We start from the raw sequence: 24,070 nt of genomic DNA, 5'->3' as shown, positions 1-24,070 counted from the left end.
TCGATCAGAAGGTTGGCAGTTTGGCGGGTCGAATCCCAAGTGCCACATAACAGAGTGAGCGCCTGTTACTCGTCCAAGCTTCTGCCAACCTAGCAGTTCGAAAGCACGTAAAAATGCAAGTAGAAAAATAGGGACCACTCCGGTGGGAAGGTAACAGCGTTCCGTGCGCCTTTGGCATCTAGTCATGCCGGCCACATGACCACGGAGACGTCCTCAGACAAGCGCTGGCTCTTCGGCTTTGAAACGGAGATGAACACCGGCCCGTAGAGTTGGACATGACTAGCACACATGTGCGGGGGAACCTTTACCTTTACCTTTAATAATAGGCATTCTCTCAATCTATTTAAGTTAAATTTCATTGTATGAACTTTGGACATGGCAAACAAATTTGGACTGTTGTACAGAAAAAAAAAGATGGAAATCAAGGAATTAGAATTGAAATGAAAGCTAAAAGGAAGCTTGAATTTGACTAATCTTCACTTTCATGGTGTATTTGTACAATCAGGATATAACCAAGCATTATATAGCAAGTAATTAATCTTGCTATGTATCATTATAGTGCTATCATTTCAATATATCTTTAAATAATGCTCTCCTTGCTCTTTCACTAACTAATGTAAAATTCTTTGAGAGAACAATCTATCTTGCTAAAAAGGAGTTTAAAATACCCACCAGTTAGCTAAAATGAATAAAAGGTATGAAAAGATGGTAGCCTCTGATTAGAAAAATAATCCATGAGCCTCCGTATAAAAACTCGGTGACAAATTCCCGGTGAAGATAGGAGAAAGAAAACACACAGTTGTAAAATCTGGAGTGGAAACATAATTACCTTTGAGGCAGAATTTCCACATATTCCACCCACCTCTGCATGATCCATACAGGAAAACAAAGCTGTGTTTAAACAGCTTTAACATTCCTAGCAAAGTCCAGCTGATCAAACTTTTTTAGTTCCAAAACTATTTTACAGTAAGATATTGTTCCAAAGATGTCTTTAAGAATAGTTTTGGAGAAAAAGGAGAAATGAAAGCGGATTGTCAAAATCTCTTTTTTCTTTTCCTAATTCTAGTCATGGTTGCTGAACTAACAAAAGACTAGAGTAGACTGTTTGCTTAGTAAGGTCCGGGGGAGTTACACTGACTGCAAATTCAGTCACTGACTGAGGTAGAGGATATGAGAATCAGTAGGAAAAGTGACACTTAGGTTGTATGACTGCCCAACTTAAAAAAAAACAACTCTGGGTAACTCACAACAATAAAACTCAGAACTACAAAAAACATAAATTATAAAACTATAAAACCAAGTGGCCAGTACTAATAGATGATGAGAGTAAAAAAAAATGATTCTGTTGATAATTTGGTAAACTAAGGCTGGCCATGTCATGTATTATAAAGCTGAAGGAATGCAACTTCTAAACTGGAGCAATTTGAGCCTCCATTAAGAATTACATTTTTCATTCATCAAGATTTAACTGTCAAATCCCGAGCGTGGCAAAGCGATTAAGGATACCCTTTATCAGATATTTACTTATTACAGAGTTTGTTTTTTGAGTAAACCCACATAGCCAATCCAAAGAGAAACCTTTTATTGTATAATCATGTCGATCAAGGTTTGAGCAGTTGTGCAGGAGATGCGTTATACTCTTCTCTTGGTGCAACAGCAAACTAGGACATCTAGAGGCTTTGTCAAAGTAATAATATCTGGACAAAGTGAGCAAAGAGTACAGATAATCAAAGCAGGCAAAGAGAAGAAGTAGTTCGGTCTAGTGGTTAAGGCACCAGAAAGCATTAGAAAGCAAGAGATTGTCAGTTCAAGTCCCACCTTAGCCATGAAAGTCAGTTGAGTGACCTGGACCAGTCCCCTTTCTCAACCCAACCCAGCCTCACAGGGTTGTTGTAGGGAAAATAGGAGAGGGAATATATCTGCCACCTTGAGTAATAATAAAGGTGGGACATAAACAAACAAATAAATAAAGTCTTGATTATTATTTGTAGAAATATGCTTAAAAGAATCTTACCCTGTGACTTATGGATTCATTCCAACAGTACAATATCTTAGTAGTCTACAGCTCCATTATGCCATGCCCACATCTAGCACCACCCTCAAATCTTGCCCTGACTTTATGTCTGAGATAAATGAACAGCACTGAAACAGGGGGCTTAGTAATTAATTCCTCAACCTAGCAGCAGGTGGAGGTATTGCTTAAATTCTGCCATTAAATGGACAACTGTCCTAGTGTCTGCAGCTACTCTCAGACCAAAATGAAGAACAACATTCACATTTGATTTTGGGTGTGCTTGGAAGTTATGAGCACCTTGTGTTTGAAATCTCTTTTGCTTTACCTTTCTCATCAAAGGCACTGAAAGAAAACAGGTGACAACAGCTGGGGTGTCTATGCCTTTCTGCGGGACCTTCAGAGGACACATTCCTTGTAAACTATATATATAAATCTTCTGGTCCTGCAGGAGATGAAAAGAAATCAGATTTCAATAGTGTTTCCGCTGCCCCCTTTCCCAAGGATGAAAATATGGAGACATCATTTGAAAGAGAGAGAGAGAGAGAGAGAGAGAAAAGGAGAGTTATCTATCTCAATATGGACAAAATCAAAACTTTAATGATAAAGCTTCCTGTGTATCTTTGTAGATTCTCCATCATTCAGGTCATAGTTGTCCCAAAGGTGCTTTTTCACAAGGCAACTGGACTTTCCTGTTTTTCTTTGAAGACATCTTGTTTTTCATCCAAGAAGCTTCTTCAGCTCTGACTGGATGGTGTGGAATGGAGCTGCCAGAGCTGAAGAAGCTTTTTGGATGAGAAGCGAAATGTCTTCGAAGAAAAACAAAGAAACAAACAAAAATCTAGTTGCCTCGTAAAAAGCATCTTTGGGCTTCCTGGGTGTCCATTTCTTAAATTGCAGTCGCCATTTTTATTTTCCTTTACCATCTCTTGTCAAGAAGAGAATGTAGGGAGAAAAGTGACATGGAATGTAAGCTACTCATTTGAAACCTTGGCTCCAGTGGTTTCTAATCGTACTGTCACCGAGAAAAGGGTATTGACTTATTCTCCAAAGCACCAGAGGGGCAGGACAAGAAGTAACACCTGGAAGCTTACTGAAGAGAGATCCAGCCTAGAAATACAGGGAAATTGTCTGACAGTGCAAACAATGGAACAATGGAACAGCTTTCCTCCAGGAGTGGTGGGTGCTCCATCACTGGAGGTTTTAAAAAACAGACTGGACAAATAGACTGGGATGGTATAAAGTCTCCTGCCTTGAGCAGGGGATTGGACTAGAAGACCTTCAAAGTCTTTCCAGCCTTGTGATTCTATATTCTATGTCTGACCAACCTGAGAGGCGGTTTAGCAACTTTCGTGGCCAAAGCTCTCCAATCCTTATAAGGTAAAGGTAAAGGTTCCCCCGCACATGCGTGCTAGTCATTTCCGACTCTAGGGGCCGGTGCTCATCTCCATTTCAAAGCTGAAGAGCCGGCGCTTGTCCAAGGATGTCTCCGTGGTCATGTGGCCGACATGACTAGACGCCAAAGGCGCACGGAACGCTGTTACCCTTCCCGCTGTAGTGGTCCCTATTTTTCTACTTGCATTTTTACATGCTTTAGAACTGCTAGGTTGGCAGAAGCTGGGATGAGTAACAGGCGCTCACTCGGGATTTGACCCGCCAAACTGCCGATCTTCTGATCGACAAGCTCAGCGTCCTAACCCACTCAGCCACCACGTCCCTTATCCAATCCTTATGATACTGTTCAAATTGAAGAAGACTTGGGGATGAGACATACCTCTGTTGCAGTCCAAAGAGAATTCTGAAGTTTCAACTGGCAGCATAGCTTCATTCCTGGGCAACTCATTTTGGAAACCTCTACGAATCCTTTCTCTGTATTTACTATGGTGTAGTTCCTGGAATCAGGAAGGGGAATGAAATCAAAAGGCAGCATCACCAGCAGGACAGCATCAGTGGGAGGCAAAGAAAAATCACAACTCTGTGTGGGTTTGATTTTTTTCCCTAAAAAATACCTCTCGTCATAGACTACATATGTGACAAATGTTGTGCTAAAATAAGACCACATGGCTCAGTGGACTTTTATACCTGAGGATAATCTTAAATTTGGTTCTCCCTATCCTAGCCCATTCCCTAACCATCATGCACACCAGTTCCTATGGTCCTCCTCCTGATATAAGAACACAGTTCCCTGACATTGGACAGAAGAGGGAGGACATTTAATTTAGCAAGATAACTGTGGATACAAAAACAAGATCTGCAAAAGAAACTAGCTGAGGCTGTAAAATTTAAAATGAAAATACCTAGGGACTTTCTGCTGATACCAGACTGAAAAAGATGATGTTTTACAGATTTGTTTATGGATAACAGGTGGGCTATGGGACGAAAAGATGAATGTATATAACTTTAGAAAGTAAATTTGTTTATATTTTTGATGAAGTTTGGAAGTCGATAGATGATAGATAAATAAGATGATGATAGATAGATAGACAGACAGACAGACGAACAGACAGAGATAGAGATAACAGAGACCATACTGTAGATAACACAATATCTTTATTATTCTTACTTTTCTTTTTCTTTCATTTCTTTTTGCTTGCACTTTTTATTTCAATTTCTTTTCTTTAAGTTCAGTTTGTATGAGATTTTATTGTGGAATCAAAATTCATAGACAGTACATATGTACATCTAGTAGCACTGGACTAAGGCAATCTTAGCCTTTAGCTTTCTTAGTGCCTTTTCATTATTATTTGTGTTTTTTTATCATTTTTTAAAAAAATCAATTAGAACGGAGCTGGAAGGGATCTTGAAGATCTTCTAGTCCAACCCGCTGCTTAAGCAGAAGAACCCTATATCATTTCAAATACCGGTAGGTGGCTGTCCAGTCTTTTCTCTTTTTTCCTTTTCCTTTTCCTTTCTTTTTTTTTGCCCCAGTGTGAACACCAAATCTTTGTTTTCCTGGCCCAGCAAATCTAACATTGTGTGCTGAAGTTCTGCACTTCCCCAACTCTGATTCGTGTCCTGCTGCACATTTTCCATGCCCACAATTTATGTATGTAACCCAATGCGAAGTTTATCCCTAATGTTTGTAGATCCATCTTCAAACGATGTCTGAGCAGAACTTATCCAAAGAGGAACAAAGAACTTGTTTTTTCCACCAACCCACAAGATGATTCTGTTTGTGTTTGCAGGGGGAAACCGCAAAGAACTCATAAATTTAATCACTGAATACTGGACATCTTTAAAAGACTGGAGACAAAAAAAAGACACTATGCAACTAAAGATTTGAATCAGATGTGCTCTTTTGGTTTGCTGCCCTGCATGAAAAACACACAAACCCAAGCACCACGAAACAGTGAAGAATGGGGATTGTTGAAGCCTTTTGAAAATGAGTAATCCATTATTCTCAACCTGGTCAATATATAACGGTCATTTTATTAGCACATTCACAGGGCATTTGTAAGGAACTTATAGAAGGTTAGGAAACCCTTTTGAGGAAAGCATGGATACTATAAGTTGCCAAACATGGAAGGTTCAAACTGAAAACCCAAATGGTTCTTTTTCTTATGGCCCAATAGATCATGTTCTTCTATTACGGAATGGGACAACTCTCCACAACCAACTTGCCATGGGACAATTCAACAATTCAATTTAATTATTTAAAATTATTTTAACTTTTGTCGTTCGCATTTCATCGTGTCCCTCTTTTTGCATCCTTTATTTAATGATTCTGTTCCACCATTTCTTCGATATTAGTGCAAGTCTTGTCCCGTGGCAAGTTGGCCGTGGCGAGTTTTTGTAGACGTTGTCTATTAATGAGACCAAATGGACCATCGATTTCTTTCCTATTTGGGCCACCCAACAGATCTCAAGATATTGCATCAGTTACCCCCCATAGGGTGCCTTCCATATGGGTGGGGAAATAATACCCGTAATTCCCAGCCAGCAAACTAAAGGCCATGTTCTTCAGGACGTACAGGCAATATAGCCTAACCGATTATCATTTTCAGTCTGAACAAAACAAATCACAGGTACCCAGCAGAAGAAAATATTTCTAGTCACAGCAGGTTTGAATTGTGGGGTCCTTGGTGGTCTCTGAGCTTGAGGGTTTTCTTGCAGATGTTTCATTACCCAACCAGGTAACTTCAGCGGTGAGCTGATGATGTTACACAGTCTGGTTATGAAATGTCTGCAAGAAAACTTCTAAGCTCAGAGAGCATCAAAGACCCCACAGATCACAGTGTTTGGGATAAGAAAGAGGGTGAAGAAAAAACTTCACACAGTTTTTGAGGACAGATTCATGTGACTAGGGGGGCTTTCGCCCAGGTTCGCCTGGTGCGCCAGTTGCGGCCCTATCTAAGCCGGGATGATTTATGCACGGTCACTCACGCGCTCGTGACCTCTCGTCTAGACTACTGCAACGCTCTCTACATGGGGCTTCCCTTGAGGACCACCCGGAGGCTCCAACTGGTACAGAATGCAGCCGCGAGAGTTGTGTTGGGAGTCTCCTTTCGCCGCGATCTGAAAACATACTTGTTCGAGCAAGCCGGCCTGGCCTGAGGGGGGATTGGTGGGGTTTTTTATTATTTTTATTGGGGTTTTTTACTATGTATTAATTGTATTTTAATCGGGCATGCATTTAATTATCTTTTAGTTTTTGTAAATTTCTGTGTTTTATTCTTGCCCTGTACACCGCCCTGAGTCCTCCGGGAGAAGGGCGGTATAGAAATATTAATAAATTAAATTATCAACAGCTATTAACAGAAATGCTAAACAAACTATCTATTTACATTGCAGAGAACATAAGGAAAGTTCATAAATAAATAAATAAATAAATAAATAAATAAATAAATAAATAAATAAATAATAAATAAACAAACAAATAAATAAACAATTAAATAAATAAATACAAACAAACCTGGTATCTTCTTTTTCATCCCAGAATACTACGGTGTGGTCCTGTCCTTCAGAAGAGAAGATGGACTGTTTCCCACATGGCAACCAGTACATGAATGTGGCAAACGACGGACTTTTCATTTGCCCTATGACCGAAATGGCTAGGGGCCGCTGTATAAAAGAAAGGTTAGACTTGAAGAACAAAGTTTACATAAAAATCTACCGATCACTATTTAGATTTTATAGACTGGGTTTACCCAAAATGCTAAGCCATCAAGGCTGCGGCTTGCCCAATAAACCATAGTTTAAAGAAACGCATTATTTAGCCTGACGTGTGCACCCATCTTATGCAACAGTCGAGCCGAAGCATCCGCTAAGTGACAATGTGAGCGTGGTAGCGACAATCGACAAAAAATGGATTAAAATTAGCTTTCTGTAACTCAACGCCTTGCAGAAGGACTGAACCACAATTGCAGGGTCTCACTCAAATAGTTGACTGAGACAATGGGATTTTTTATCTGACATACATGGATAACTTTAACCTGGACGAGGCTAATTTTTGGGATCGCCAACTTGTTATGCTGTGCAGGTAGTCCTTGACTTATGACGACAACTGAGCCCAAATTTTCTGTTGCTAAAGGAAACATTGGTTAAGTGAGTTTTGTCCCATTTTACAACCTTCCTTGCCACAGTTGTTAAGGCAATCCCTCCAGTTATAAAGCTAGTGACACGGTTGTTAAGTGAATCTGGCTTCCCCACTGACTTTGCTTGTCAGAAGGTTGGCAAAGGGTGATCACCGGGACAGGGCAGCCGTCATACGTCCATGTCAGTTGCCAAGCATCTGAATTCTGATCATGTGATAATGGGCTGTAAGTGTGAAAAACAGTCATAAGCCACTTTTTTTCCAATGCTGTCGTAACTTCAAACGGTCACTAAACAAAACCATTGTAAATTGAGGATTCCCTGTATTTTTGGTCTCAAAAAATCTTGGAGTCCAGCATTCACGTTCAGGAAGATTCCATCTACCGTATCTTTTCTTTATCGGGTTTCCCCTGAGCACCCAGTTGACCACGGTTAGATATAGGATGCTGGCCAAGCTGAGTTCTTTACATTTCGTCAGCTCAGAATGAGATCGGACATCTCCACCTACACACCGACAATCCTCTTGTACCTTTTCAGGTTTGGTGTCCCAACACTCCATCATGAGAGCCTGTAGCCGGTGGAACTGCACTTCCTCTGCCTGGCCCAGGACAGGCCGAATCCCCTTGGAGAGTTTCTTTGAAATTTGCAGCTGATGCTGCCCCAGGGTGGGACGTTGCCCCGATAGCAGTTCATACAACACCATTCCGTACGAAAACATGTCCACCTAGGCCAGAGAGAGAGAGAGAAACTACGATTCAGAGCCCCAGCAGTGGGGAAAGCAAGGAAATGAGTATCAGCTCTGCAGAGCTTCCTCATCCCAGCCTCAACCTGCATGCGACTGTGGGACTTGTGTTTCACCAGCTTGTTTCCCCTTTCTTTTAGAAATCCCGATTTGGCTTTCCTTTTATTTCCAAAGCCTGGAAATAACAATCAGTGCAAAGGAGGGGAAAAAAAACTAATAGGGGAAAAAGATGCAATTAAGATACAAAATTAAGAGACACTGGGGAAAAGCACTCTGTCACACCTCCACATGAAACGGAGGCAAATCCCATTTAAAAGTGAAGGGAATCTAAGTCGGACCAAACTGCACTTTTGTACGTTCAACTGCACGGCTTACCAGAGACGGCACCAATCGTCAACCAAGCCGCACAAGGCCCCCGCAAACAGCAATTCCCCTCCCAATGGCCCTCACCGGATGCAACCTCCCCATCACAAGACCCACCACAAGCCCTTCACTGATGACTCACACCTGACCCATCACAAGACCCTTGCTTGAGACACCCACACCTGAAGCCCTTATAAACAAAAGAACACCGACACAGGGATCCTCTAAACTCCGCTGAAGATGTTACCTAGCCTGGTAACAAAATATTCAGAAACCGACCCACAAGCTCGGAGGACGAACCTTCACCCTCACTTTCGTATGTCGAGGTGTCCTAATGTTTAAGTTGGGGGACAAGAAATATCTTTGATAAAAAAGCAGCTTGCAAAAAAGATCGATCAGTCAAGAACCTATAGCTTCGCTTGTTGCTGTGTTGATGGGAAATCGAATCTTGATTCTGGCTAATGTATGAGCCCTGAACTTAGTTTGAATGGCGCGGCAGCTTTCTCTCACGTACCTTTTCATCGTAGACAATGCGAGGTCGTATCTCTGGAGCCTGATAGCCGGGGGTGCCCTCCACCCCCAAAGCTCCTTCGTGGAAGGACTGCCGAGAAATCCCGTAGTCAGATAGTTTGATGTTGACGCTTTCCTTTACGTCTAAAGACCACACGAGGATGTTGTCGGATTTCAAGTCACAGAAAATGATCTTCTTCTTGTGAAGGTAGGCCAGGCCTGCTGCAATCTGATAGGCGATCTTGAAGGTCAGCATGGGTCCCAAGGGAACAAAGGAAGCCCCTAGAGCAAAGGATGGGAGAAAAGGCCCTCAGATTGTCAGCTGTACGGATGTCCTCTTCTTCCTCCAGGGGCGCAAAGGTATGTGGGGAATACCTTAGGAGAATGGCTGAAGAGATGCTGCCAAGGGAATGGTCACGTAAGGATAGGATAGGATAGGATAGGATAGGATAGGATAGGATAGGATAGGGAATGAAAATAAGAATAGAATGGAATGGAATGGAATGGAATGGAATGGAATGGAATGGAATGGAATAGAATAGAATAGAATAGAATAGAATAGAATAGAATAGAATAGAATAGAATAGAATAGAATAGAATAGAATAGAATAGAATAGAATAGAATAGAATAGAATAGAATAGAATAGAATAGAATAGAATAGAATAGAATTGGAAGGGACCTTGGAGGTTTTCTAGTCCAGTCCCCCACTCAAGCAGAAGAACCTATACCATCTCAGAAAGTGACTGTCTAGCCTCTTCTTAACAACCTCCAGTGATGGAGTGCCCACAATTTCTGGAGGCAAGCTGTTCCACTGGTTGATTGTCCTCACTGTCAGGAAGTTTCAGGTTGCTTCTCTCTTTGGTCAGATAAGTGATAGCATAGCCCACAGCTGGATAATGGGTTGGGCAAGAAGCTCATAAGGGACTCTCCCTAGTTTCTTGGGCCGTATAGGAGACAGGAAGATTGTACTTTGTGACCAGTATTATTGGTGTTGACCTCCAAGGGCAAAGCAGATATGACTGCCAACTAGATGAACTAATTCTACTTTATTACAAAGCTACATTGATAGAATCTTGCAAATCTGAAAGTACAATTTTTTGGCTAAAGACCCTAAAGTGAACATGACTGGACAGAAGATATTTCTTTTACCTTTAGAGTTTTCTGACAGTACAGTGGTCAGGCTGCCCAAAGGAGCCAATTCTAAGGCCAAGCTGAGCGGGTGGATGCTGATCCCAATCAAGGAGACCACACATGGGTACTGCAGTGAGTGGAGTATGCTGGCCTCCTGGCGGAACTCCGAGAAGCTCTTCATGGCATCCATTGACTGTAGATGCCTCAGCATGGTGTCTAAGCAAAGAGAAACAGATGTGTATATACGATACACCCTCTTGGATCATATCCCAAGCCCATGAAATCCTGCATTCTCACAGAGGATGTCCAAATGACTCTTGCAAGCTGGTGGCCCAAGAGTTACTTTTGCAGGAGGAATTTGCAAGCAGTGGTCAACTCATAATTGTTGCCCATGTTGCAATGCACTACTCTGAGATATAACAGAGACAGTCTAGCATTCTGCATTTTAATTATACTCAGACGCTTTTAATACACAAGTGAGGAGGAAGGCAAGATGTGAGTCAAGATGACTTCATCAATTGTCTTTGTGAAAACCAAATAAGAACAGAAGAGAGGTCTGCAGAAGAAAGCTTCAGCCCAGCAGAACCACAGATCAATCCATCCACCCACCCACCCATCCATCCATCCATCCATCCATCCATCCATCCATCCATCAATGGAGCTGGAAGGGATCTTGAAGGTCTTCTAGTCCAAGCCCCTGCTCAAGCAGGAGATCTTATGTATTCCAGACAGATGACTGTCCAGTCTCTTAAAAATCTCCAGTAATGGAGCACTTACAACTTCGGGAGGCAAGCTGTTCCACTGGTTAATTGTTCTCACTGTTAATCAGGGGAACAGCATGCCTTCAGAAGTTGTGGGTGCTTCATCACAGGAGGTTTTTGAGATTCTTTCACAAATTCTCTGCATTCAAAACCATTTTTCCCCCTATCCATACCTCCACACCACATCTTTCTTCTTGTTTCTCATCTGCAGCAAGCAAGTTGGAGGTATCTGCTTTTAATTCCTATTTGCCTGTTTCCATAAACTGGGCTCCGGCAGCCAAAACGTGTGTCCCTCGTTCTCTTAACGGAGATAGTTTCTAGATAAGCTCTAAAGCAGGGGCTCCCCAACTTTGTCAACTTGAAGACTTGTGGATTTCAACTCCCAGAGTTCCTCATCCAGAGGAATTCTGGGAGCTGAAGTCCACAAGTCTTCAAGTTGCCAAGGTTGGAGACCCCTGCTCTAAAGGCTATATTTAAAAAAATCCTCCTGATCCTGGAAAGAGGCACAACATTTGCCTATATGTGGAAGGAGAAAAAAAACCCACACTTCTACACTGCTTAACTCTGGGCTCATTACCTGCTGCTGAATTGGCAGAGATCTTGTATTTTTTAATCTGAAAACGCTTGACCGCTACCGGTTTCCCTTGATATTGTGCCCGATATATAACCGTTCCACTTCCTCCTTGGCCGAGGATACTGTTTTCATTTTCTACGTATTCCAGTTTGCTATTTTCCAAGAATAATCTGCCAAGCATACCGAATAAAGCAAAGAGAGAAATGAGATTATTAAGCAACTCCTGTAAATGCAAGTCAGGATTTAAGATCACCCGTTTCTCCTTTTCCTAATCTCCCAGAACAGACAGTGCCCACTTCCTTGGCCAAGATGAGTCTTTTTTTTTCTCTCTCCAGCCATCTGCTGACTAGAAGATAATCAAGCAGAGAACATATTTTGTAATTATCATCTTTGATAGACAGGCTGCTTTATTGGCAGCAGATAATGTATTGGTTTTTTTTTAATGGATAGCGTCACTTCAGAGCAGAGGTAGGGGAGATTCCACCAGTAGAAAACCAAGGAAACATTTTTGGTGGGCACAAGTTGGTGCTTTATGAGTGACGGCTTTTTCACCGGTTTTTCCTGGGACAGCATGTCTGTTTACATCAGAGAGGCATAACTTTCTCCAGGTTGAGCTTCACGCCTGGACTTTAGAAAGTTTTCAGAAGATCCTTCCCCCCCCCCACACACACGGCCCAAATAGTGAGGGGGCTAGGATGAAAATAATATGAGATTTAATTTCATTTCTATTTAGATGTAATGAAAAGCATCGCTCACTGCATGGTTATTATTTTCATCCATTTTGGGGGCTGATGCCAAAAAAAACCTAAGCTGGGTTAGATGCGGCTAGGACTAGATTAGGACACCACTAGGAACTCCCAGGTTGTCAGATGGACTGTGAAATTAAAAAAAAAATCCCAGAAAGAAATGAAAGTCAATTCTGAACTGCCGACAAAAAACGTGCTTGGTGTCACCGGTAGGTGAGCTTTTTGACATCTTCTATCACCCTAAAAACTGCAGTTTGATAACAATTTCAGGTGGTCATCTACCACTTGGACAGGTGGGACAGTCGTGGCCAAGCTACCCATTATTAAGGATAGCTAAATCAACTTGATACCACTCAATGTGTTAACAGAATAACAGAGTTGGAAGGGATGTTATCAAGATGGTCTAGTCCAGGGGTAGGCAACCTTGGCTCTTTTATGACTCATGGACTTCAACTCCCAGAATTCTTCAGGAATTCTGGGAGTTGAAGTCCATGAGTCATAAAAGAGCCAAGGTTGCCTACCCCTGGTCTAGTTCAACCCCTGCTCAAGCAGAAGACTCTATACCAGGGTGTCAAACTGCCGGCCCATGGGCCGGAGCGTCATGGAGAAACCGCGCCCATCCCATTTTCGGCATTGGGAAAAAAGTTCCGATACGTTACGCGACGTCGCATGACATCGTGAGTTTGACATGCCTGCTCTATACCATTCCAAACAAATGGCTATCCAGCCTCTTCTTGAAAACCTCCAGTGATGGAGCATCCACAACTTCTGGTGGCAAACAGTTCCAATGATTAATTGTTCTAACTGTATTAAAAATGCAACTCCCCAAATTCTTCTTGTGGGAATCCTGGAAGTTGAATTTCTAACATATCTGAAGAACACCAGGCTAGAACAGCCTGCTGGGGTAGACTAAAGTAGGCAGAAATGTAAGCAATTTGCTGCGAACTTCACCCAAATTGGTATTCTTGTTCAGAGTAGGTGATTGAAAAAAAGAGGGTTACATCTTTTCATAGCTCAGGGAATGAAACTCAGAAATCTATAATTTTGGGGGAAAGAATGGGAGTTCCTTATTACCTGGCTGGAAAGTCCGTCATGAAAAGTTCAGGGACCAACTCCTGTAAAGGGACAGGTACATCTGGATGCAGGGCACAGGTGATGTGGTCCTGCTCAATGGCAGTGAGAAAACAGTCTTCCATATTGAAGTACTGTCCGTCTTCTTTGTTTGGGCTGTCTTCTCCATCCTGGGGCTTTGTGGCTGAACAGACGGGGCAAGGTACATATTGCTCCATCAGTAGAGTCCCATCACTCTCTGTGGCGGTGAGGGCTGGAAAAACATGATTTATTTATTTATACATCAAACTTCTTAATAGCAATAGCATTTAGCACTTAGACTTATATACCGCTTCACAGTGCTCTACAGTCCTCCCTAAGTGGTTTACAGAGTCGGCATATTTACCCCCAACAATCTGGATCCTCATTTTACCGACCTCGGAAGGATGGAAGGCTGAGTCAACCTTGAGCCGGTCGGGATCAAACTCCTGGCAGTGAGCAGTGGATTAACCTGCAATACTGCATTCTAACCACTACGCCACCACAGCTCCCTTAACTGGCTATCTCTCTTGTAGACGGGCTCTAATAATGGAAACAGTGGTGGGATTCAAATATGTGAACAACCGATTTTCTGTGTGGATGCCGCTTCCGGAAGTCCGTTCTGGGCCTGGGCAACAAAAAAATTAGCTGTCGGTTCTGCCAAACTGGTGCGAACTGTCTGAATCCCACCACTGAATGCAAATCATTCCTACTGGAGATATCTCTTTGAAGAGATAATTTCCAGAACTCGACATGGAGATGAAGAGTTAGTAGGACAGAACAGGAACCCGTATCGTGGAACAGTTCTCTGCATGGATTCTCCATAATTAATTGAAAAATACACACGGATCATTCAAGTCCATAGAACTTCCAGGGACTGCTCAGAATGATGGATATCAGAGGTATGTGCAATGGGAATTGCAGAGACAAGGTAGTTGAAATCTGCACTTAAATCCACATAAGATCCTGTGCTAGAACTGGAAGTGTAGGAAGACAGCCATAGTCTATGGTATCCAAAAATCAGAAGCAATCTGGCATTTTTTTCCAGTTTATGAAAAGGTAAAAGTAAAAAAAAAAAAGCTGATGGTCTCCTAATTTTTGCACCTGCCCTGGGTTTCTAAGTCCTGCTGCCAGAAAATTCAAACCCGCCCTGCAGAGGTACCAGCTTCCCTGCCAAATTCTTTTCAAGGTCCGAAAAGGCCACTGCAATGGAAACTCTCCTCCTGCAGGCTTTGCTAGAAACACTACTTACTTAATAACACATTCACTTGTAGGAAATTCTAAATCCTAGGAACTTAAACTGGCAGGGAAGAGTTAAAGATGACAGCTTAAGGACCTATTTATCAAAATCATCCATCTCAGGCCTTATTTTTTTTTAATCAAGCTGTGCAACTTTTTTCAAGTTAAAAACCATAATTTGCATTTGATGTGGTGTGCCAGGGACCACGTCCCCCAAAGTCTCATGACTCAAAGCAAAAGCAAAATTTGATTTCACTTAATTGATGTTATATGGTATTGAATTAGTTAATATAGTTCATACAATTATTTTCTCCTTCTGGTCCTCAAAAGCCGAAAACAAATTTGGTTTGTAATTGTTGTCAGGGCTTTAAGAAGATTACCCGAGGCTTCTGGGTATGACGGATAGCCCTGGGCTTCTGATTGTGCTCCTTGACAGTAAAATCCAAGAAGAGTTCTGACAAATCAAAACCAAGATCCATCCTGGTCCTCCAATTGGTGCAGCACAGTAGCTAACCACATATTTATGGAATGCTTTGCAAGGAGATGAATGAATATGCCTCTATTACTACATAAGCCACAGTGGCACAGTGGTTAGAATGCAGTATTGCAGGCTAATGCACTGCTCACTGCCAGGAGTTCGATCCTGACCAGCTCAAGGTTGACTCAGCTTTTCCACCTTCCCAGGACAGTAAAATGAGGACCCAGATTGCTGGGGGCAATATGCTGACTTTGTAAACTGCTTAGAGAGGGCTGTAAAGCACTGTGAAGCGGTATATAAGTCTAAGTGCTATTGCTATTGCTGATGTTTCCTTGCAACTGGTATCTGGAGGCAAGACTGAGTCTTCAAAGCTAACAGTACAGAAAATCCTCAGCATATTTTCCTTCTTTTTCAACAGGCTGTTGCCAGAAGCATCTAATCATGAAATCAATGATTAAACTCTTTGTTCTGCATTTTTAGTACTTAGCTTCTTTATCGGTTTAAACATCCCAAACATATTCTGATCAGAATTTGAATTTAGTTTTCAAAATGCCATTCCTTTCTTCTTTTTCATGCTTTACCAACGTTCAGAAATGATCAAAGTGTTAACCTAATTAATGGAGTAATAGGATGATTAGTTGATGAATCAATTTACTGAGGATGTTAAATGATCTGAATCTGCACACAAAGAAAGACAACATTCTGAAATTAAAAACACAGTATTCTTTGATTTTCAACGATGCATGCATATTTCATAACTGACATTTCGGAAAAGGAGGAAATGCGTCTTCAAAATGCATTTCAGGATTTTTTTTTTTTAGTTCTTTTTGAGTGCATGATCAGAGGCACGCAGGCACGCACACACTTTGCATTAAATTTACCATCCTCAAGTTTATGAACTTTTTAAGTGAGCAATCAGGTTAATACGACACAAGATGAAAAAGTTGGTGCATTTTTCACAAACCATTCTGAAGCAGCCAATGCAATCTTTACAAATTTATAGTTGAAGTAAACCACCTGATAGTGGGGTTGAACCATGTTGAGTTATGGCTTCTTAAATAAATAATAACCGATTAGCTAGCTTCATACCAAAATGTAAGCCACAAAACATGGAGGAGCCCAGGTTGCCTACCCCTGGGCTAGGTTTTCATGCTTGGGGAATTCTGGGAGTTAAAGTCCGCTCATCTTATAAGTCGCCAATGGAATGGCATCAAGTTGCCCCTGGTAGGGGACAGCACCCCCAAAATGAATTCATTGGATGGGACACCAACAGGTGATCCCACGGCGCGGGCCGGAGAAAGAAAACGGGAAGTACAGGTCTGTGAAAAGAGCCACGTCAGATACGTTTAAGCATGTGCAAACGTGTTTCCCCCACCACCACCACCACCTGGTTTTTATACATTGATCTTAACCTTTTAATCTGTATTAATTTATTACGGGCATTGCTGTTTAATTACTTTTTAATTTTTGTACCTTGTTTTTTATTATGTATTGCCCTGTTCACTGCCCTGAGTCCTTCGGGAGAAGGGCAGTATACAAATTAAATTAATAAATAATAAATAAATAAATAAATAATATAGTATCCATAACGTCTGTTGGACACCTGGCTCTTCTCACAGGTATTGGGCCAGAAAATTAAGTGAGATTATTTAAATAGTTTATGTGATTACTTTACCGTAGGGATTTTTAAGTATGACTATCTCTGATATGATATGTTTGTATTGTTTTGTTATATTTTATGTTTTTATCTCATTATTAAGAGGGCAGATAGGTGAATGAATGATGGAATGAATGAATGAATGAATGAAGAAATGAATGAATGGATGGATGGATGAATGGATTCATTCAGTACAATAAGCCAAAACAGATCAAATCACATCATGGTTTCCTGTAATATGATCAGCCAGGGTGCTACATCCCTAAGAATAACATGCTATTTCAGTTCCCAAAGGTGATTTTTCAAAAGGCAACTGGATTGTTTTTGCTTTCCCTTGAAGACGTTTTATTTCTCATCCAAGAAGCTTCTTCAGAACTGACTGAACCAAGAAAGTCCAGCTGCCTTTTGAAAAAGCACCCTCGGGACAACCATGACCTGGATAACTGAGAATCTCCACAGACCTATTTCAAACTTGGGCCACTTCGTCCCCATTTTAGCAGAAATGACGCGCAGATCATTCTTACCAGGAAACCACTGGTCAATCAAAGAATTCACATGATCAGTGATGAAAGCCATGGCCGAGAAATCCCTCACATCTGATTGGCAGATGACTTTAATGCCCCCACTTTTCTTCTTCTTCCAGTTCACATCAGAGGACTCCACGCTGCCGGAATTAGAGTCAAGAGAAAGGAGGTTGAGAAGCTGATCAAGTGGGAGGAGAATTGGGTATCTATGCCTAACAGCTTTTCCACTGAGTCTCAACAGCTATGAAAACCTCTGTGGTCTATTGTTATCTACTTGGTTTTTTTTTGTTTTTTTTATTAGCTCCACCCCTTTCATTCAAGTGCAAAAGGCCACGTACGTATCGATGTGGAAGGTGGTCCAGGCGTCTCATAGACTTGATGTCTCCTACCCTTTTACTCCTTGCAGCTCTCCTTGACTTACAACAGTTCAAAGTTACAACAGCACCGGGAAGAAGAAAAAAGACTTATGACCGTTTTTCACACGACCGTTGCAGCATCCCCACGGTCAGGTGATCGAGATTCAGACGCTTGGCAACGGACTCATATTTATGACGGTCGCAGTGTCCCGGGTTCAGGTGATCCCCTTCTGCGACCTTCTAACAAGCAAAGTCAGACACGCTACTAACTTAACAACCGCAGTGATTCGCTTAACAACTCTGGCAAGGAAGGTCATAAAGTGGGGCAAAACCGACATAACAGCTGACTCACTTAACAACAGAAATTCTGGGCTCGGTTGTGGTCATTAAGCCGAGGAGTACCTGTATTCCTAGGAACCCAACGCTCCCCTTTAATTTCCAGTTCAGAAAGACAACAGGGTTCTTTTTACAATCAGAAGAGGGGAAAGGTTGGTAGCTGGAAATAAAACAGTGGGAGGTTATTTAAACAACCTTCTGTTGAACGCACAGCACGAATCCTGAAATTGCTCTTCACTGTGTGAGGGTCAAAGAAATTTAACATTTGCATTTGTGCCCTGAAAGGCGGTGCAGGAGAGCTTCTCAAACCTGCAGGACTTACTCTGCTTCCACGCCACCCTCCGCAAATTTCTTCCAAACAGAAGAAGACTCAAAACAGTGCTTGTGGGAGCAATTCAGTGCTTGTGGGAGCAATTGAGGATGAAAATGTTTCGAGAAAACTCCTCAGTCTGGGACTGTGTTTCCAGCCTCAGAATAGAGTTAGCTCAAAAATCTGTTGATCTCAAAGAACAAAAAAAAAAAAAGGAAAACATTAGGGAGCCACTAGTTGCGGCAAGATGAAGGTTGTGCGAGCAGGTGAATACAAATATCTACTTTGGCCTCCAAGCTTTCGGGCGTTAAAAAATGTTTGACCTTCATCAGTTGCAAATCTGAGGAAGGGTTTTTTTGGGTAGGGGGAAACTATCATTTTAGATTTTAGAATCATGAGTTTCAATATGCAAAGTTGGCCTTGAGAAAAGTGTAAGGAGGAGGAGGAGGAGGAGGAAGAGGAGGAGGAGGAACAGATGCCTTGAGAAGATTAACTGTCATCATCCAAGGTGAGTCTCCAGAGAAGACAAAGAACTGAAGTCAGAACTGAAGAAGTTTCTTGGATGAGGAGCGACACGTTTTCAAGGAAAAACAAAGTCCAGTTGCCTTTTGAGAAAGCATCTTTGGGACATCTTCAGAGAAGATGCTAAGTTTCTTGCTGTTCCCAGGCAAAGCAGTGGCAATAGCTATAGGTAGCCCTTGCGATATAGCCACAACTGGGACAGGAATTTCTGTCGCTAAGCAATACGTTTTTTAAGTGAGTCATGCCCAATTTTATGACTTTTTTTGCTGTGTTCACTAAGCAAATTACGGGCTCCTTACTCTGACTTCCCCCATGAGCTGTGCTTGTTGGAAGCCCTTGGGATGAACACAGGTGGTGATTACATGATGCAGGAACTTGTAAACTTTGTAAATACCGTACATACGGGTTGTCAAAAACCCACATTTTGATCGTGGGATCGCAGGGAGGCTATAATGGTGGTATGTGCAAGAAACAACCGTAACTCACTTTTTCAGCACCGTTGTAACCTTGAATGGTTGTTAAAGGAATGATCATAAGTCAAAGACTACTGCAAAAAAAAACAAAACTTCAGCCCTAAGACTGAATGCATCAACATTTATTTTGGTCTTTTAGGCTGCAATTGTATTCACAGTTATTGGAGAGAAATCAATCAGAATAGAATAGAGCCGGAAGGGACCTTAGAGGTCTTCTAGTCCAGCCCCCAATTCAAACAGGAGACCCTATATCATTTCAGACTAGTAGCTGTCTGATCTCTTCTTAGAAGCCTCAAGTGATGAAGCACCCACAACTTCTGAAGGCAAGCTCCACTGAACTCCGTAGAGTTAAAACCAACACCACAGAACTGCTCATCAATTCAATTAAAACTAAGCAGCCGGTGATACAGAATCTGAGCCATTTTATATGGTTCTGCACTGGCTCTAACCACGATTGTGAAAAAGTAAGCTCATGTCTCTGCTTGCCAAGAAATGTGAACGATGTGAGGTCATTTAAAAGTTCCCATCTTACTTTGGGGTTTGGAATGTAAGGCCTTAAAACTGAATCCACCTTATGTAATATTTACCTCAAATAGCCTCCATCAAAGGAGACAAAGAGTCCTTCTTGCCAATAAATGGTGTGATTCCTTTTAACCCGGAAGGTGCTACATCTGTTTCTCTGTGTGCCTGTAAAGCTGTAGATTACAGAGCTTTTATTTCGGTTCTTGGTCACCCTCTTGTTTTCAAAGAACTAGAAGAGGAAAAACAAAGGGACATGTTACAAAAAGAACTGGGCCAGATCAGTAATCAATAACATAAAACCTTAGTAAGACCACACCTGGAATACTGCGTCGAATTTTGGTCACCACATTACAAAAAAGAGGTTGAGCCTTTAGGAAAAAAAAAGTGCAGAGAAGAGCAACGAAGATGAGTCTGGAGGCTAAAACATATGAAGAACGGTTTCTGGAATTGGGTAAGTCTACTTTAATGAAAAGAAGGATGAGGGGTGACATGATAGCAGTGTTCCAATATCTGAGGGGCTGCCACAGAGAAGAGGGAGTCAAACTATTCTCCAGAGCATCAGAGGGCAGGATAAGAAACAATGGATGGAAAATGATCAAAGAGAGAAGCAACCTGGAATTAAAGAGAAACTTCCTGACAGAGAGGACAATTAACCACTGGAACAGCTTTGCCTTCAGAAATTGTGGTCACTCCATCACTGGAGGTTTTTAAGAAGAGACTAGACAGTCACTTGCCTGAAATGGTATAGATTCTCCTGCTTGAGCAGGGGGCTGGACTAGAAGACCTCCAAGTTCCCTTCCAACTCTGTTATTCTATTCTATTCTATTCTATTCTATTCTATTCTATTCTATTCTATTCTATTCTATTCTATTCTATTCTATTCTATTCTATTCTATTCTATTCTATTCTATTCTATTCTATTCCTATTCCTATTCCTATTCCTGTCCTATTCCTATTCCTATTCCTGTCCTGTCCTGTCCTGTCCTATTCTATTCTATTCTATTCTATTCTATTCTATTCTATTCTATTCTATTCTATTCTATTCTATTCTAGTCTAGTCTATTCTAGTCTAGTCTAGTCTAGTCTAGTCTAGTCTAGTCTAGTCTATGAGAGCAAAACACACACACACACACACACACACACTGATTACAGGCACGCTTGAATCACTTTTGCTTTGAAGAGAAAAACAAAGCTCTATTCCATAATTGCAAAGGACGATTTTGGTGGTTCTAGATGCCATCAAAATACCCTCCTTGGGATTGGACCAAAATAATAAAATAAATGTGGTAGGGAATGATATATGCTGTAAGGGACTTACTTGAATGGCATCTCCATTAACAAACTCACATTTGGCTTCCTCAACCAACATTATTCCTGAAAACCCTTATTTTTCCAAAGTACCAGAAGGCAAAACTAGATCTCTTCCAATAATACAATGCTTCCTGTATTATCTCCTGATCATATGCAGATTTTTCTTTATACTTGTTTCAGTTTCTCTGAATCTTCTCCAGAACTGAATGCTATGCTCAAAGAAAAGTGTGTCTGTCTCAGAGAACAGTGGAACTATGGTAGTTTTACAATTTTGGGAAACTATATTGCTATTGGTGGCATATTTGGCTTTTCCCCCCAGCAGTCATTCAGTCGCCTTGTGACTGAAGACTGCTGTTTTGCAACCTTAGTTCTGGGGTGGTACCAAGAACACACGCTGCAGAGTTTACCGGGAAATATTTTCAATCTTTCTTTCTTTTTTTCCAAAATTCTATGTTTATATGAGCCAACTATGGCCCTGAAATCTTGCAGAATTATTCCCAGTGCTGATACAAATCAACTGAACAGTCTGAAGTGATGACAAGATAATAACAAGATAACAAGATTGGGTGGCTAATTACACAGATTGCCCATGAAGTGTAATCAAGTGCTTAGAATTAACTAGTGCCAAATGTATTTCTATTATGTATTCAGCAAAACACACACACACACACACACACTGATTACAGGCACGCTTGAATCACTTTTGCTTTGAAGAGAAAAACAAAGCTCTATTCCATAATTGCAAAGGACGATTTTGGTGGTTCTAGATGCCATCAAAATACCCTCCTTGGGATTGGACCAAAATAATAAAATAAATGTGGTAGGGAATGATATATGCTGTAAGGGACTTACTTGAATGGCATCTCCATTAACAAACTCACATTTGGCTTCCTCAACCAACATTATTCCTGAAAACCCTGATTTCTGGCCTCCATACCATAGCCATTTGACCAATAATATTGTAAGCTGCCCAGCTATCCTGAGGTAAGATGGAAGGCCAATAAAATAGATAGATAGATAGATAGATAGATAGATAGATAGATAGATAGATAGATAGATAGATAGATAGATAGATAGATAGATAGATAGATAGATAGAGGCAGGCAGGCAGGCAGGCAGACAGACAGAAAAATACTGATGTAGACTATTGAGATATGATCCTACTCTAATTTCCCAGAGATTTTCCCCCCCACAAATGTTTCTGATTGCAGACAAGTTAACAGAGCCATTGAGAAATGAGCCTATAGCTAATTCTGATAGGATTGGTTCACGGACATGGTAGAAAATGACCACTATCTGGAAATTATCAAGTTGTTGTTGTTATTATTCCTAGACTTAGAGCTATTGCACATCACAAGCAAAAACATCCCCATTACAATACTGGATTTTGAATCTCAAAATTCCCAAGACTTCTTGGCATTTTGCTTCCAGTTTTAGGCTGCCCTGTCCTTCTGTAGAATCAGAGATGATCCATATTCAGTATTCCCAATCTGTGCCCTGCAAGTGTGTTAATATTATTGTGTTCTCTTGATAAGACATTTCTTTCACATTATTAAGGCTGAAAAAGGTACATTTTTCAAGGAGTTTTCAGTAAAGCTGTGAGGGGATTGGACCTTGGGTCTCACGAATGACTATACTTTTTGACTTTTGTTGGCTCACAACAATCATAAGACATTCATAAGATCATTAACATAAGATCATAAGATATTCACAGCTGATGCTTTGCATTCCATCCTAGACCAGAACAGATTATAGGAAAGAGAGCTGAGTTGTAATCAAGAAGCTAGAGAGAAATGTATAATTCTATATTTTATCATTGTACTTATAACTGCTGTAAAGAAGATTGGAAGCTACTTCTCTGTATGTTTTTTTCTTTCTTTTCTATTTAGATTTTCTCTGTCTTTCATTTTAGCTCCATCTTTGATTTCTTCTTCCTTCTTTTCTTTTTCTCACCTCATATTCATTTCTGTCCCCTTTTATCTTCTTAAACTGTTTAACCAAGTTAGATAAAACAATACATTCCATTGTGGATGGAGAAAGCGCACTGCCAACACATTTTGTGGTTCAACTTTTCATCACCCCCTGAAGTTCTTTCATCCACATACCTGAAGATCCATCTCTGCAAGACTGATCAGCATCCGGGCTATAAAACGTTGCCAAAACCCAACAGGCACAAAGCTCATCTTGAAAACTCTTTGGATGCTGTTTGTTGTCTGGTGGCGTAAGCCGTGAACATCAAAGGCTGGCTTGGCAGGAAGCAGGTGGGGCAGGAGATAACTGAAACCCAGTTAAACATTCAGATTATACAAAGTGCAGTTTTGGAAAGCAGAATTTCATTACCCTGGATGAAACATAAAGAACGATTGCTGGAATTGGGTATGTCTAGTTTAATGAAGAGAAGGATGAGAGGTGACAGGATAGCAGTGTTCCAATATCTCAGGGGCTGCCCCAAAGAAGAGGGAGTCAAGCTATTCTGCAAAGCACCTGAAAGCAGGACAAGAAGCAACGGATGGAAACTAATCAAGGAGAGAAGCAACCTGGAACTAAGGAGGAATTTCCTGACAGTTGGAACAATTAATCAGTGGAACAACCTGCCTCCAGAAGCTGTGGGTGCTCCAATACTGGAGGTTTTTAAGAAGAGATTGGATAACCATTTGTCTGAAATGGTATAGAGTATCCTGCCTGAGCAAGGGTTGGACTGGAAGACCTCCAAGGTTTCTTACAAGCCTGTTATTCTATTCTATTCTATTCTATTCTATTCTATTCTATTCTATTCTATTCTATTCTATTCTATTCTATTCTATTCTATTCTATTCTATTCTATTCTATTCTATTCTATTCTATTCTATTCTTCTATTCTATTCCATAATTCTATTCTATTC

At 41.1% G+C, this 24,070-nt stretch overlaps 1 protein-coding gene across 1 annotated transcript in view; it reads right to left on the bottom strand.

Moving 5' to 3' along the window:
- The window catches only part of LRRK1 (leucine rich repeat kinase 1), a 74,331-nt gene that overhangs the window by 7,276 nt on the left and 42,985 nt on the right, over positions 1-24,070 (bottom strand). Inside the window, exons 20-30 of the mRNA XM_083371408.1 lie at positions 23,294-23,465; positions 19,943-20,106; positions 17,359-17,498; positions 13,446-13,695; positions 11,629-11,795; positions 10,309-10,506; positions 9,163-9,440; positions 8,073-8,267; positions 6,924-7,072; positions 3,786-3,903; positions 2,340-2,456 (exon numbers count right to left, since the gene is read on the bottom strand). Coding sequence (XP_083227534.1) covers positions 2,340-2,456; positions 3,786-3,903; positions 6,924-7,072; positions 8,073-8,267; positions 9,163-9,440; positions 10,309-10,506; positions 11,629-11,795; positions 13,446-13,695; positions 17,359-17,498; positions 19,943-20,106; positions 23,294-23,465 — 1,948 coding nt within the window. The remainder of the gene's footprint in view (positions 1-2,339; positions 2,457-3,785; positions 3,904-6,923; positions 7,073-8,072; positions 8,268-9,162; positions 9,441-10,308; positions 10,507-11,628; positions 11,796-13,445; positions 13,696-17,358; positions 17,499-19,942; positions 20,107-23,293; positions 23,466-24,070) is intronic.

The sequence above is a fragment of the Vipera ursinii genome (genome assembly GCF_947247035.1).
Source record: "Vipera ursinii genome assembly, chromosome: 11".
In the NCBI taxonomy this organism is placed as follows: domain Eukaryota; kingdom Metazoa; phylum Chordata; class Lepidosauria; order Squamata; family Viperidae; genus Vipera; species Vipera ursinii.
Note: the sequence above shows the minus strand (reverse complement) of the source record. Positions and strands in the feature narration are given on the sequence as shown.